The 16838-nt window shown below is 51.9% G+C and overlaps 1 protein-coding gene across 5 annotated transcripts in view; it reads right to left on the minus strand.

Moving 5' to 3' along the window:
- LOC119453823 (zinc finger protein ZFP2-like) overlaps positions 1 to 16838 on the minus strand; it is a 79998-nt gene that overhangs the window by 61000 nt on the left and 2160 nt on the right. For 3 of the 5 annotated variants that reach the window (XM_049668561.1, XM_049668562.1, XM_049668560.1), the window contains exon 3: positions 11619 to 11688. In XM_049668561.1, the coding sequence (XP_049524518.1) occupies positions 11619 to 11688 (70 nt within the window). Of the gene's footprint in view, positions 1 to 11611; positions 11689 to 16838 lie in introns of all 5 variants that reach the window. The other 2 variants (XM_037715866.2, XM_037715865.2) reach the window with 1 other exon arrangement.

Consider the following 16838-nt stretch of genomic DNA (forward strand, 5'->3'; position numbering starts at 1 on the left):
GACATCAGGTCAGATAAATTCGACATGCCAGGTAAGGGTACCCCTCAAGGGGCCATCCTCTCGCCCCTTTTATTCAATTTAGGCATGAACAGACTAGCAAGACGGCTAGAGCCAATTCCAGACCTAAAATTCTCGCTGTATGCGGATGACATTACCCTGTGGGCGACAACAGGCCCTCTAGGGTATAAAGAACAAGTCTTACAAGAAGCGATAGAAACTGTAAATGATTTTGCAGAACAAAGCGGCATGTCCTGCGCGCCAGACAAATCAGAATGGGTAAGGCTACACGGCCGTAACTATCGGAAAGATCAAAGCGTTAGCCTATGGTTAGGTAACAGGGAAATCCAGGAAAAACAAAGAATCCGGATCCTAGGCCTATGGCTACAAGAAAACCGCAGAGCGGACTTCACTATCAAAACGTTAAAAACGACCACCAAACAAATAGCTCGCATAATAAGCAGAGTAACGAGGAAAGGCAGAGGTCTAACCGAGGCGGAGGCCATCCGACTAGTGCACGCGTTTGTACTAAATAGGGTCACGTATAGCCTGCCGTATCAAGAGCTCAGCCCTAGCGAAACCAAAGAAGTGGACGTAATAATACGTATGGCGTATAAAGCGGCACTAGGACTCCCACCCAACACGTCCAACGAGAAATTACAAGCGCTTGGACTCCATAATACTTACGAGGAACTGAGGGCAGCGACTATGCTGGGGCAAAGGGAACGCCTCGACCGCTCTAAGGCAGGGAGACGGGTCCTTGCGGATTTAAATTTCCCTATTCGACCCCATTACTGCGAGGAAGATCTCGTTTCTGTTCCCGAGACATTATGAGAACAGCTGATAGTTTCCCCAATTCCTAGGAACATGAGTCCACTCTATCATGGTGCAAGGCGCGCGGCTAGAGCGAGACAACTCACTAAAAAGTTCAGTGGACACCGTGATGTCATTTACACGGACGTCGCAAAGTCCCATCATGGTCACGTTCTAACGGCAGTAAACTACTCCACACACTCAAACATCAAAATCTCGGCCTCAGTGCGCACCCATTGCACGAGCACAGCTGAAGCAACTGCAATAGCTCTAGCAATCAGACAAGCAGACGCAAGCGGGAACTCGATAGCGGTCCTGACAGATTCGCAAGCAGCATGCCGGATGTTCATAAACGGACGTCTACCGCGCATAACCCTCAAGCTACTAGGCGAAACACTACGTGCATCACACGGCATTACATGGTGCCCGGGACACTCGGGAGTCCCAGGAAACGAACGGGCGAACGCACTAGCTCGCGAACTAGCGAACCGAGCAGACGACGCCCCAAGTAAAATACCAAAGGACCACACCCCGCACGACATCCTGGAGCACCAGCGTCGCGAACGACAAATCTACGCTTTTCCGCATCCGCAGCTGGGAGTAGGAGACGCTCGGAAGTACCGAAAAATCCAAACTCACACCTTTCCGCACTTGCGACTGTGGCACGCAATGTGGCCAGCCGTATATGCCGGTCAATGCCCCTGGTGCGGGGGGCGGCCTTCTCTTCCCCACATTATGTGGGAATGTATATGTAGGCCACCGAACATTAACTCGCCCCTGATACTGACCTCACTAAGGGAGCCCTGGGAGGCCGTCCTCGCTCGAGCTGACTTGGAGACCCAGAAGGGTCTCTTAGACCAGGCTGAGCGTACGGCGACGGCCACTGGAGTCCTGGACTAGGGACCCACCCTACCCGCTCCCTTGCCTCTCCCTTTTTTTTATTCAATAAAGTTTTTCATCATCATCATGCCGTTGGGGAAAGGGCTCAGGCCCTCTCCACGCGCAGCTCGGCTCAAGGGCCTCGCTGGCGGGCGGCGGTGGGCGATAGGCGCGCGCGGCGATAATGTCACCTTGAATGCGCTTTGCCTCGGCGGCTAATTCCTCCAGATTTCGGAAGCGGCCGCCGCGCAGGTACGCCGAAAAGGTCGGATGTGCCTGCCTGATCACCCGTTCGACGCGTTCCTCGTTCGAGGCATTGGGCTCGGCGACTAAGAAAAGGTCTTGCATCGCCCGTACGTACTCCTGAAGCGACTCATCAGGAGCCTGTGTACGTAGCCCAAGCTCTCGCCGCATCCGACTCTCGTAGTCAGCGGGTAGGAATTCACGCAGGAATGCCGCGCGGAACTCCTCGAGGGTTGTTGCACGGTGTCCGGAAAGCCTGTACCACCTAGCCGCCGAGTCAGTGAGTGCAACAGGGACGACGCATCCGAGTACATCCTGATCGTTCAAACCCAGAGCTCTCTGGTAGCGTGCGAGGGAGTAACAGTAGTCCCTGGCACTGAGCAGGTCACCGTATCCGCTGTAGGTCGGGACTGCCAACTGTACAGCGGGGTGAGCGCATTTCGGAACAGCCGACAGCGTTTTAACTGCCCCAGAGAGCGCCTGGATCATTTCGGCGGCGTTATGCAACAGCGTCTGTGCGCCTGCTCCAAAGGGAGCCGTTGGCGCGTTAGCGGCGCGATCGAGCAAGGATGAACTGACGTCCAGCTCGATGAGTGGCGCGGTTTCCACAGGGATACCGGCCGGCGCGCCGCCGTCCCCAGAGCAAAAAGGGCTCCTAGCGGGGTGCGCCTGCTGTCGTTCACAGCTGCCACTTGAGGCAGCTATACGTGAATTGCTTAGGCCGCTTCCAGCCAGCGTTGACAAAACAGGCGCGTGCTCGATCGGTGTGCCACTGGGTGCCACCGAATGTACTCCAAAGGGAGACGTATGAGCGGAATTCGTGGTCGCCGTGATTGAAGGTTCCCCACAGGGGGCCGCGGCATACCACTGGTTTTGGCTGTTCAATTGAGAAGCAGCCAGTGTCGATACAACAGGTGTGTGCTCGATCGGTGTGCCACTGGGCGCCACCGAGTGTACTCCAAAGGGAGACGTATGAGCGGAATTCGTGGTCGCCGTGATTGAAGGTTCCCCACAGGGGGCCGCGGCATACCACTGGTTTTGGCTGTTCAATTGAGAAGCAGCCAGTGTCGATACAACAGGTGTGTGCTCGATCGGTGTGCCACTGGGCGCCACCGAGTGTACTCCAAAGGGAGACGTATGAGCGGAATTCGTGGTCGCCGTGATTGAAGGTTCCCCACAGGGGGCCGCGGCATACCACTGGTTTTGGCTGTTCAATTGAGAAGCAGCCAGTGTCGATACAACAGGTGTGTGCTCGATCGGTGTGCCACTGGGCGCCACCGAATGTACTCCAAAGGGAGACGTATGAGCGGAATTCGTGGTCGCCGTGATTGAAGGTTCCCCACAGGGGGCCGCGGCATACCACTGGTTTTGGCTGTTCAATTGAGAAGCAGCCAGTGTCGATACAACAGGTGTGTGCTCGATCGGTGTGCCACTGGGCGCCACCGAGTGTACTCCAAAGGGAGACGTATGAGCGGAATTCGTGGTCGCCGTGATTGAAGGTTCCCCACAGGGGGCCGCGGCATACCACTGGTTTTGGCTGTTCAATTGAGAAGCAGCCAGTGTCGATACAACAGGTGTGTGCTCGATCGGTGTGCCACTGGGCGCCACCGAGTGTACTCCAAAGGGAGACGTATGAGCGGAATTCATGGTCGCCGTGATTGAAGGTTCCCCACAGGGGGCCGCGGCATACCACTGGTTTTGGCTGTTCAATTGAGAAGCAGCCAACGGGCAAAAGTCGGAGAGGGCTAAGGCCCAGTTTCCGCGCTGCGCTCCGTTTACTCCCGAAGGAGTCAATGATCGGGAGCGCTGCGACATCGCACTGCTTGGCATTCCAAAGGGAGCCGTGGCAGACGAATGTGCCCGTGTGCACTGTTCGGAGAGGGCTCTGGCCCCGTTTTCAAACAACGCTACTGCTCCAAAGGGAGCTGGTACGTAGCGCCTCACGTTGCCGTCCCCACAGGGGGTCGTTACAAGCGAGGGTGCAGGAGTGCGCTGCTCAAGGGGGGCCCTGGCCCCGTTCTCGAGCAACGCGGCGTCTGCTAGCACTAACAAAGGACAAAGGTCACTACGCCTAGCAGACATAACGCGGTGAGTCCAATTCGCTAAGGCGTATTGACTCGGCTAAGCACAGACAAAGGCTTAATGAGCCTTTGAATCCGCGTTGGGCGCCAGTGTGGGTTCTTGGTGTCTCACAGGAGACCAACCACCACGGGTTCGAGCTTAGCGAGCCACAGGGCCGCGTCAGCCGTCGCCTCCAGCACCGCTCGCGCGCGAGCTCAGAGGCCGCAAGGGGCTACCGAGCGACGCACGCAAAAACACAGTAAAGCCCTGAGTTGACGGAAACCGTTTACTGAAACCGTCGGCACCAGCACTGCACAAACGCCCGCACGGAGGGGAGCCAAAGGGGTCCCGCACCAGGGCGAAAATACAATAACAGGCGCCTATAGCACGTCGCGGCGAGAGCACAGGCTCAAGCTGGGACACGCCGCTAGGAAAAGTCCCGGCGGCTATGCTACTTGCTCTGGCGATAACCAATGGGTCAACTCGCGAGAGCACGCGCAATATCCTTCGGCTTAGGCTTTCGGCAAGTGCGGCTCGGCGAGGTACGACCTCGCGCGAGCACTAATGGCACCGCTCGTCGGCTTAGCGTCGGGAAAGGATCAGCACAAAGTACGCGCTCCCCGCACGGGCAAAGGCCACGTGCGCGAGCTCCAGTCCTAGTCACAAAGGTGTCGGCGGACGAGAGGAAAGCATGAACGTACCGTGCGCTGGTCCCGGAGAGAAGTCCACGCTTCCCCGCTAGCAGCCGACAACCGGCCGCGACGTGACGTCATCGCTCCGCCCTCACCGCCAACCGCCTAAAGCCCCTTGATGTTAGAAAGTAGCGACACTCTCCCCCCCGCGCGCGCTTTCCTCCTCAATTCTCCTCGGATTTCTCCCCCTCACCGGGCCGGCGCGGCGCTGAACCCTCCAGTGGCTCGCTGCAGCCGCATTAGAATCAATGCGCGCGCTTGTTTATTCGGCCCTTTCAAGCGTTGTATGGGAATTTATCCCTTGTGAAACTGTCATGACGAAAGTCCGTTTCCGATAGAACGTCGTGACATTTTTTTTTTTTGAGGACGCTTCGATAAATAGAAGCGGAAGCGCTCCGAAAAAATGAGTACCAAGCAGTGGCTGAGCTGTTTACCTCTACGTCGCCACTTGGATAGTCCGTAACGCGGAGGTGTATTGGGTGCATACAATATAAGCAGCGTAGAGTATAAACTAGAATTTGGTTCACAATATTCGCTCTTAAAATGCTCAGAGAAGGTAACCAAGAAGAAATGTGATAGTTTACTTAAAGTGAATTCGCCAAAATGAGTGGGCCAAGAGCCTTTGTACCAATGCCACTGTGCAAAATACGTGCTGTGTTTGCGAAACAGCCAACATAGAACTTTACACACGCGCCTGTATTCCGTCACTATGAAACGACGAGAAATTACATTCCATCACCTGTGGGAGTAACCTAAGTCTCTCTCTCAAAAAAAAAAAACAACAACAACAAAAGGCTGATTGCTTACACGGAAACTGCTAAGACTGGCACTTGATAATTAACTTACAGACTTCAAGATGGCAAGTTAATCAGAATCGAGGGAGATTATCAGAAGCGCGTGGCTTGTACTTAATGAGCATGCGCGAATAATACATAATACCACTTATCTACATATATATTGCGGTTCATGCCTTGGCAACATAAAGTACGTAAAGAAAAAGAAATGCTCGCAGTATTGAAACTTTGCAAAGATACAATAAGCACGCAATATAAGTAAAATAGTTCCTTGGCTTCACAAGTATCAGGCGCAAGGATCACACGCACACACACACACGCGCGCGCGCGCGCGCACACACATACACGCACACACGCACGCACATACACAAACACGCACACACACACGCACACAACTACAAAATATGAGTTACAGGCATTAACTCACAAATTACATACATTTGAAAACTAACGCACGCGCGAAAACACAAAAAGCTTTGTCACGGGTCGAAGAGTCAACAAAAATTTCAGCCGACTCACTTCAAGAAAAAAACAATATGCACAGTTATCGGTGCTCTGTATTGAACTGAACGAAGAGTCCGGCTATGCGAAGAGCATTAAAATCTTCATGCAACTTCATCCGCAAATATGAGGAAAGCTGCAACATTCGCCTCGCAAAGAACGGCGTGCTTAGAAGGGGCGAAATCCCTTCTCCAGATGTTATGGAGCCACTGCTTCCGACGCACGACATTCCGTTCACCTCGGGGGATATAAAATAAGGCTTGCCCTTTCTCTGACCTGCTGCTGCATTGAAACGCGCAGCAGCAAGGCATTTTCACTGAAAACGAAGCTCAGATTCCTACGAAAGGATGGAAAAACTTGGGAAACGCACGTTCGGAGCGGCAGGGCGACCACTACTTGGACTGCTCATGGCGAGCGGGAGAAACCAAAGGCGCGCGAAAGCAAGTTCCGCGCAGTTTTCGTGACGTCAGAGTCACCTGACCGGGTAGTCTCGCGCACCGCAGCCATTCAGCGTGGCGGACGCGCTGCCTCCGCGAAAGAGGGGGAGAAAAGGAGGAGGTTGACCGCGCCGGCGAGGGTGTGGCGGCGTAGATCAAAGCGTGTCGCTACTTTCTAACATCAAGGGGCTTTACAACCGCCGCGTGCGCAGCGCCACTGCGGGAACCGGTTAGGCGGCGCGGGCTGAGAAGGAGGCCAGCGGGGAACGATGGCGAGGGATGGCAGAGCAGTGAAGCCCGATTGCCGGCGCAACCCTCAATCCCCACAAGCTGCGACGCGCTCAAGGTGCGTCTCAAACGTAGGAGAAAACACAAGGACGTCGTCGAGGTAACAAAGGCAAGTTGACCATTTGAAACCTTGAAGCAGAGAGTCCATCATCCGTTCGAACGTGGCGGGGGCATTGCATAAACCAAACGGCATAACCTTAAATTGGTAGAGGCCATCTGGAGTGACGAAAGCGGTCTTTTCTTGGTCTTGCTCATCGACGGAAATCTGCCAATAACCAGATCGAAGGTCAATGGACGAAAAGTATTTGGCACCGTGAAGACAATCAAGAGCGTCGTCAATTCGTGGTAACGGGTAAACGTCATCTTTAGTGATTCGGTTTATGTGGCGGTAATCAACACAGAAACGCCACGTGCCATCTTTCTTTTTGACGAGCACCACCGGCGACGCCCAAGGGCTCGACGAGGGCTCAACAATGCCTTTGGCGAGCATCTTGTTGACTTCCTGCTGAATAACTTGCCGCTCTGCCGTGGACACGCGATACGGTCGGCGATGAATGGGAACAGCATCACCAGTGTTTATGCGATGCTTAACAAGGGACGTCTGACCAAGTGGGCGATTGTCAGTGTCAAATATGTCGCGATAGGAGAGCAAAAGGCGATACAGGGCGGCTGCTTGACCAGGGGCGAGGTCCGGAGCGACCATGGGACGTAATGGGCCGTCGAGGTTCAAGGCATCCTGCGGGTAATCAGGAGGATCTGGAGACGCGTCGGCTGCAAAAGCAGTGACGTGGTCGTCTGTCACTGACCGGAGCGTGGCCACCGCTATGCCTTCAGGTAACACTTGCTTCGTCAAGCCAAAATTGACAACGGGGAGACACATTCGATTAGCGGCAAGGGTAACGACGGAGTGTGGCACAGAGATGTCGCGCGCCAAGAGGACATCACGAATAGGGGCGACGACATAGTTGCCATCAGGCACGGTTGCCGTTGAGGCCAATTTGACGAAGGTTAGGGCTTTTGGAGGTAACCGAACAAACGCTGTAGTGCATAGGGTGTGCGGTTGTTCGGGGCGAACGTCGGAAACAAGAGGAAGCTCGAGGCACAGCATACCGGTGGAACAGTCGATGAGGGCAGAATGCGTCGTCAGAAAGTCGAGCCCGAAGATTAGGTCATGAGGGCAACTGGTCAGCACGGAGAACAGGACGGGAACTTGGCGGCCAGCAATTCCTATGCGAGCAGTGCAGATACCACAGACGGCAACAGTGGCGCCATTGGCGACGCGTACGGCTCGAGTGACGGCAGGCGTAAGCACTTTTTTGAGGCGACAACACAGGTTAGCGCTCATTATAGACACTTGGGCTCCAGTATCAATCAATGCCGTCAACGGGACACCATCTACATCTACTTCAATTAGGTTCGTGTTCGTGAGGAGCGTCAACGGAGGATTTGGACAGGACAAACATGATGCAGCACTACCTCCAAGAGCTGCATGGCCTAGTTTTCCGTCCGGGAGGGTCCATAATGGGTCGGCGACGAATAGCGGCGCGGCTGGGGCGACGGGGACCGACGGCGCTGAGGTGACAGCGAGCGAGTGGGACGACTGTCATTGACGGATACGTGAGAGCTCGAAGGCATACGGCGAGGCGAGTAGCGGCGAGGGTCGGCATATGGGCGAGGAGACGGCGAAAAGTAGCTCGAATACGGCGATGACCAGGAGGTGCGGTAGTGGCGAGCGACGTGGCCAATGCGGTGGCAACGAAAGCAAATGGGCTTGTCGTCCGGAGTTCTCCATTCTGTAGGGTTGCGGTATCTGGAATACAGATCGCTGCGAGGCGCAGCTGTCGGCACCAGTCGGGCGTCAGGTCGGGAGATGGAGCAGGCAGCAGGAAAACCGAGGTTGGCAAACTCTTGCCGCACAACCTCCTGAATGAGGGAGATCGCTGCGGCTGGTTGGTCAATGGTGGGGTCTAGTGGGCGCGGATGGAACGTGGCAGGACTGGCAGCCTCAATCTCACGGCGAACAATACGCGTGACGGTCTCATTGGAGGGGGGCGAAGCGGTAAGGGCGACGCAGGACGACGTCGCAGCTGTGTTAGGGAGCCGGGAGAATTGTGGAATGACGCGGCGGCTTTTGGCGAGCTCAAAGCGGCGGCATTCCTTGACAATGACGTCGATGGTAGACACATTGTTGAAGATCAACAAGTTGAACGCATCGTCCGCGATCCCTTTGAGAACGTGGCGAACCTTGTCAACTTCGACCATGTTCTCGTCGACTTTCCGGCAAAGAGCTAGCACGTCTTGTATGTAAGAGACATACGATTCAGTGGAAGACTGAACTCGAGTAGCAAGCTCTTTCCTTGCAGCCTGCTGCCGACCGGTCGGATTTCCAAAGAGGTCGCGGAGCTTCTCCTTGAAAGCGTCCCAGCTAGAGATCTCCTCCTCGTGTGTCCGGCCATGGCGGAAAGCTGGACGGTGCGGCCGCTGCGGAGCTCCGTGGCGAGGACGGGGAACGGCACGCTCCACCAAAATGTTACGCGAACGAAGGACTAAGTACAGGAGACTATTTACAAGTATATTTACAAATGATAGCTGCAGCGCTGGCCAGATCAGCCGATAGCTCGAGAGCCCAGAGCAGTTCGTCTTCTTCGTCTAGGCGCCCGCGCGCCTCGTTCAAACAACCAAATACCACACGCGTGTAGCAATATTAATAAAATTTCGAAGACACTACCCTGGAAGAAAGGTGGGATTACCCTATTTACTCGATTGTAACGAAAGTTTGTAACAGCGGAGCTATGCCGGCCGTAATTTGTGCCACGAGCCACAATACCTCACCGAGCTATGATGCCACTACGTTGCCTAGAGACCCCATACCAGCTGTGCGATAAGACGCTCAGCTGGTACGCGGAGGAAGCCTTAGATGCAGCGCGACACAGATGCAGCGCATCTGCTCCGCTTGCCATAAACGTTCCGTGTAGTGAAGGCAGGGTTGCTAGTGTGCGGGCGGTAGTAGCAGCCATGGGAAGACCAAGGAAGAACCGCACTTCCGAGGAAGAGACCGCTTTCCGGGAATCCCGCTGCTTGGCCAAACAAGAATACAATCACCGGCGTCAAGCTGATCCTCCACAGAGAGCTGAGGAAGCCTCAGCCAAGCGACGGCGCAGAGTCAAAGATCCCAAATACACCGATCGAGAAAGGGAACGAAGGCAGATTGGTATGCGGAACATGCACGAAAACCGAGACTACAGAGAAGCCGAGGCATCACGACACTGAGCTCATAAGCCCATGGAAGGAACGTACGACCGTTTCAAATGGGAATTCCTCAACACAGAGTTTGGACATTCATGCCGCATTTATGACCGGCTTTGGTTGGATGTCAACCTCTCGACACTGAACTCTGTGCATGACTCGGAGAAGCGTAGTCTCGGACTCCGGTGCTGCGCAAAGCGTTTTCCAAAGCTACCTAGCAAAACCTAGCAAAAACTTCATAGAACTACAAGAACTACATGACCGCCACTCCACTGTTCTTAAACCTTGCGCATCTTCGTGAAAGCTTTTTAAATTTTTTTTTCATGATTTTCGTTGCTTGATCTCAAGCAACCAAAACCTCACGATACATTAGAATAACGGCAATACCTTTACGTCTCGATTCAATCCACAGACAAGTCGACCGAAGTCGCTACTTTTTTTTTGTTGCGATCGACACCATTTTCAACTGGTGTTACGGTTACGGTGCTGCATTACCCTGTGTCCTTTCGTGCTTCGACTACGTTTGTTTGGAACGTTATGGCGACGTGGAGCATTCAGTATGACGGCCAAAGTGATCACCCAAGAATACCGGCCAAGGAAAGCTCAGTCTCCTCGGGCAACGATGACAAGAGAACTCGTTACCGAATTGATTTCTTGAATAAAGGCACCATTTCTCTTTCCGTTCATCTTACATTACATTTGCGGTGTTATTTCTTTTGATCTCGCAGATTAAAAAATCGACCCCTGAGTTACAATTGCGGTTGCATTACACTCGAGTAAATATGGTAGCATGCATGTTTACTTTTTAGTTTGCCCTGATCACACAACTTTAGTGGGAAACATAAACATTATGAATGATTATTTACCTTTAGACGTAGGACGCAAGCTCCCCCCCCCTGCCGCAAACTTGGAACAACAGCACAAACTAACAGGCAACACCTTGGGTTTCAGATTACAGTGACTTTTGCAGCCACTTTGATGTTCACCACCTTGAATGCTTCATGAACTTGTCAGGAATTGTTCAAAATCAGCGATGCCGTGCTGTCTTGCTGTTGCTTGCATATGCGATCCGATCACACCATGCGAGACGACACAGCTTTCCTCTCTCATGTTTCTAACTTGCTCCTAGAAGGTGACGTTCGTGTGCCTTTTCACAATCAAGTGACATGGATGACAAGGGCCTGGTCGGAGAGTGAAGCGTAACTTTTCGCGTGCAGAAGTTTTTTTCTACAACTAGATGAAACATTTGTAAAATCTTACAAGCTTGAATTTGTAAATATTATGATGAATTCCAGAGTACGCAGGTATGATATTGAGTCGCTGAACATTTCTGCTGTCCACTCATTGCATATTGCAGGGATGGCTTCCACTGATGTCATCCTAGCTGCCATGTTGGAGGAACAGCACTCTGAGAAGCTGCATCCGTGATGTCGCATGCAAGCCATCTGCAAGCCTTTGGTCAACACTTGCGCTAATATCACGAGGCTATCTTCCACTGAATGTTGTGCCACCACTCCACCTCAACTTATTTGTGAATACTAATTAGGCTGCAAACACATTTGCATGCTGTGCACAATAAAAGTTATGCAGAAAAAAACGAGGCAAACACTACCAGCAAGCAAGCAAGTCGTAATTAAAGCACACAAAAGTGCATACTAACCACTAACCTGTACTTGAACATGTGCTTTTAGATGAACATGGAAGTGTTTCTGATGATTCCGAGGAGCCAATGCAATCCTGCAAAACAACAAACATATATTGACTTATCGTTCAATTGGAGAAGCGTGACATTAAAAACTTGCTAGGCAGTGAATTACCGCATTAACTTGCATAATGAAAGAACTTTCTTCTAGAAAACCAAAGCAATGTTGAAGGCAGTGTTTAAAATGCGGGATAGATTTTAGAGGAAATAATAAAATTGAACTGTCAGTTGACGACTGAAAAAAATTTGTTAAATATTGTAGTTGTCCAGAGCTGTTGTCTTTGGGAATAAAGGATCTCCTCTTCTTTGCAAGGAGGCCATTGGCAAAGCAACTTGCATCTTCTCAATTGCAGCGCACTGTGTCGTGTGGGTGCCACACGACACAGTTGCCTGCAATTGCCTGCTATAACAATGCTGTGGCTTGTGCGTACGTCTGCCTTCTAGCCCCACACCATGTGATTTGCAGCAAGGAGCTTGTCATACTGCTTCTGCCAGCAGCATACGTGAGCTTAACACTAAAATGCCTCCCGGCAGCATGACTTCCATGCTCCACCGCATACTCCACGGCCTTGGATTTATAGCAGCCCATCGCCCACAGCAAAACACGACACAAAAGAAGTCACAGCCCTGTGCAGCACATGCAGCACAGTCACAGCGCAAGCTGAAGGAGCGGCTCCATAAGAGACCATCGTAAACTGCTTGAAGATGGTAATTGCAAGTACCGACGGTAGGAAGTGTTTTAATTTACCCACTTTTATTGAAACACTCATGTGTGCTTCATGATCCAAAGAGTATGTCGCAAAGGACATGCAGTGGAGGGTAAATTCCTCGTTGGCGTCACCTATTCTCCTCGCACAGGCGCGGTACATCGGACAGACTACCTTAAAAATAACATTGATTTTTCCAGGGGAGCAGTAGGGGCCGTAGTAGAGACTGGGCCTGCTCTCCTGAAGCAGTATCTTTGCTTGTGCTAGTCTTTTCGTTTGATGCTCTCCGTGACTTTTTAAAAGCATTCTATAATGATCCCCTTTGAGTTGATACGTTCTGAAAAGTCATGGATAGCAGTATACGAAACGCCTGGCACGAGCGAAGATACTACTCCAGGAAAGCAGGCCTGGTCTCTACTACAGCCCCTACTGCTCCCCTGTTAATGGTACCCTTTGAGTTTACATGTTCTGAAAAGTCACGGATAGCAGTATACGAAATGCCTGGCATGAGCGAAGTTACTGCTCCAGGAAAGCAGGCCTGGTCTCTACTACGGCCCCTACTGCTACCCTGTTAATGGTCCCCTTTGAGTTGATATGTTCTGAAAAGTCACGGATAGCAGTATACCAAATGCCTGGCACAAGCGAAGACACTGCTCCAGGAGAGCAGGCCTGGTCTCTACTACGGCCCCTACTGCTCCCTTGTTATCGGTCCCCTTTGAGTTGATATGTTCTGAAAAGTCACGGATAGCAGTATAGAAATGCCTGGCATGAGCGAAGATACTGCTCCAGGAAAGCAGGCCTGGTCTCTACTATGGCCCCTACTGCTCCCCTGTTAATGGTCCCCTTTGAGCTGATATGTTCTGAAAAGTCACGGATAGCAGTATACGAAATGCCTGGCACAAGCGAAGATACTGCTCCAGGAAAGCAGGCCTGGTCTCTACTACGAGCCCCTACTGCTCCCCTGTTAATGGTCCCCTTTGAGTTGATATGTTCTGAAAAGTCACGGATAGCAGTATACAAAATGACTGGCACGAGCGAAGATACTGCTCCAGGAAAGCAGGCCTGGTCTCTACTATGGCCCCTACTGCTCCCCTGTTAATGGTCCCCTTTGAGCTGATATGTTCTGAAAAGTCACGGATAGCAGTATACAAAATTACTGGCACGAGCGAAGATACTGCTCCAGGAAAGCAGGCCTGTTCTCTACTACGGCCCCTACTGCTCCCTTGTTATCGGTCCCCTTTGAGTTGATATGTTCTGAAAAGTCACGGATAGCAGTATAGAAATGCCTGGCATGAGCGAAGCTACTGCTCCAGGAAAGCTGGCCTGGTCTCTACTATGGCCCCTACTGCTCCCTTGTTATCGGTCCCCTTTGAGTTGATATGTTCTGAAAAGTCACGGATAGCAGTATACGAAATGCCTGGCATGAGCGAAGTTACTGCTCCAGGAAAGCAGGCCTGGTCTCTACTACGGCCCCTACTGCTACCCTGTTAATGGTCCCCTTTGAGTTGATATGTTCTGAAAAGTCACGGATAGCAGTATACAAAATGACTGGCACGAGCGAAGATACTGCTCCAGGAAAGCAGGCCTGGTCTCTACTATGGCCCCTACTGCTCCCCTGTTAATGGTCCCCTTTGAGCTGATATGTTCTGAAAAGTCACGGATAGCAGTATACGAAATGCCTGGCACAAGCGAAGATACTGCTCCAGGAAAGCAGGCCTGGTCTCTACTACGAGCCCCTACTGCTCCCCTGTTAATGGTCCCCTTTGAGTTGATATGTTCTGAAAAGTCACGGATAGCAGTATACGAAATGCCTGGCACAAGCGAAGATACTGCTCCAGGAGAGCAGGCCTGGTCTCTACTACGGCCCCTACTGCTCCCTTGTTATCGGTCCCCTTTGAGTTGATATGTTCTGAAAAGTCACGGATAGCAGTATAGAAATGCCTGGCATGAGCGAAGATACTGCTCCAGGAAAGCAGGCCTGGTCTCTACTATGGCCCCTACTGCTCCCTTGTTATCGGTCCCCTTTGAGTTGATATGTTCTGAAAAGTCACGGATAGCAGTATAGAAATGCCTGGCACGAGCGAAGATACTGCTCCAGGAAAGCAGGCCTGGTCTCTACTATGGCCCCTACTGCTCCCCTGTTAATGGTCCCCTTTGAGCTGATATGTTCTGAAAAGTCACGGATAGCAGTATACGAAATGCCTGGCACAAGCGAAGATACTGCTCCAGGAAAGCAGGCCTGGTCTCTACTACGAGCCCCTACTGCTCCCCTGTTAATGGTCCCCTTTGAGTTGATATGTTCTGAAAAGTCACGGATAGCAGTATACGAAATGCCTGGCACGAGCGAAGATACTGCTCCAGGAAAGCAGGCCTGGTCTCTACTATGGCCCCTACTGCTCCCTTGTTATCGGTCCCCTTTGAGTTGATATGTTCTGAAAAGTCACGGATAGCAGTATACAAAATGACTGGCACGAGCGAAGATACTGCTCCAGGAAAGCAGGCCTGGTCTCTACTACGGCCCCTACTGCTCCCTTGTTATCGGTCCCCTTTGAGTTGATATGTTCTGAAAAGTCACGGATAGCAGTATAGAAATGCCTGGCATGAGCGAAGATACTGCTCCAGGAAAGCAGGCCTGGTCTCTACTATGGCCCCTACTGCTCCCTTGTTATCGGTCCCCTTTGAGTTGATATGTTCTGAAAAGTCACGGATAGCAGTATACGAAATGCCTGGCATGAGCGAAGTTACTGCTCCAGGAAAGCAGGCCTGGTCTCTACTACGGCCCCTACTGCTACCCTGTTAATGGTCCCCTTTGAGTTGATATGTTCTGAAAAGTCACGGATAGCAGTATACGAAATGCCTGGCACGAGCGAAGATACTGCTCCAGGAAAGCAGGCCTGGTCTCTACTATGGCCCCTACTGCTCCCCTGTTAATGGTCCCCTTTGAGCTGATATGTTCTGAAAAGTCACGGATAGCAGTATACGAAATGCCTGGCACAAGCGAAGATACTGCTCCAGGAAAGCAGGCCTGGTCTCTACTACGAGCCCCTACTGCTCCCCTGTTAATGGTCCCCTTTGAGTTGATATGTTCTGAAAAGTCACGGATAGCAGTATACGAAATGCCTGGCACGAGCGAAGATACTGCTCCAGGAAAGCAGGCCTGGTCTCTACTATGGCCCCTACTGCTCCCTTGTTATCGGTCCCCTTTGAGTTGATATGTTCTGAAAAGTCACGGATAGCAGTATACAAAATGACTGGCACGAGCGAAGATACTGCTCCAGGAAAGCAGGCCTGGTCTCTACTACGGCCCCTACTGCTCCCTTGTTATCGGTCCCCTTTGAGTTGATATGTTCTGAAAAGTCACGGATAGCAGTATAGAAATGCCTGGCATGAGCGAAGATACTGCTCCAGGAAAGCAGGCCTGGTCTCTACTATGGCCCCTACTGCTCCCTTGTTATCGGTCCCCTTTGAGTTTATATGTTCTGAAAAGTCACGGATAGCAGTATACGAAATGCCTGGCATGAGCGAAGTTACTGCTCCAGGAAAGCAGGCCTGGTCTCTACTACGGCCCCTACTGCTACCCTGTTAATGGTCCCCTTTGAGTTGATATGTTCTGAAAAGTCACGGATAGCAGTATACGAAATGCCTGGCACGAGCGAAGATACTGCTCCAGGAAAGCAGGCCTGGTCTCTACTATGGCCCCTACTGCTCCCCTGTTAATGGTCCCCTTTGAGCTGATATGTTCTGAAAAGTCACGGATAGCAGTATACGAAATGCCTGGCACGAGCCAAGATACTGCTCCAGGAAAGCAGGCCTGGTCTCTACTACGGCCCCTACTGCTCCCCTGTTAATGGTCCCCTTTGAGTTGATATGTTCTGAAAAGTCACGGATAGCAGTATACGAAACGCCTGGCACGAGCGAAGATACTGCTCCAGGAAAGCAGGCCTGGTCTCTACTACGGCCCCTACTGTTCCCCTGTTAATGGTCACCTTTGAGTTGATATGTTCTGAAAAGTCATGGATAGCAGTATGCGAAATGCCTGGCACGAGCGAAGATACTGCTCCAGGAAAGCAGGCCTGGTCTCTACTACGGCCCCTACTGTTCCCCTGTTAATGGTCACCTTTGAGTTGATATGTTCTGAAAAGTCATGGATAGCAGTATGCGAAATGCCTGCCATGAGCGAAGATACTGCTCCAGGAAAGCAGGCCTGGTCTCTACTATGGCCCCTACTGCTCCCCTGTTAATGGTCCCCTTTGATCTGATATGTTCTGAAAAGTCATGGATAGCAGTATACGAAACGCCTGGCACGAGCGAAGATACTGCTCCAGGAAAGCAGGCCTGGTCTCTACTACGGCCCCTACTGTTCCCCTGTTAATGGTCACCTTAGAGTTGATATGTTCTGAAAAGTCATGGATAGCAGTATGCGAAATGCCTGGCACGAGCGAAGATACTGCTCCAGGAAAGCAGGCCTGGTCTCTACT

The sequence above is a fragment of the Dermacentor silvarum genome, chromosome 5 (genome assembly GCF_013339745.2).
Source record: "Dermacentor silvarum isolate Dsil-2018 chromosome 5, BIME_Dsil_1.4, whole genome shotgun sequence".
In the NCBI taxonomy this organism is placed as follows: Eukaryota; Metazoa; Arthropoda; class Arachnida; order Ixodida; family Ixodidae; genus Dermacentor; species Dermacentor silvarum.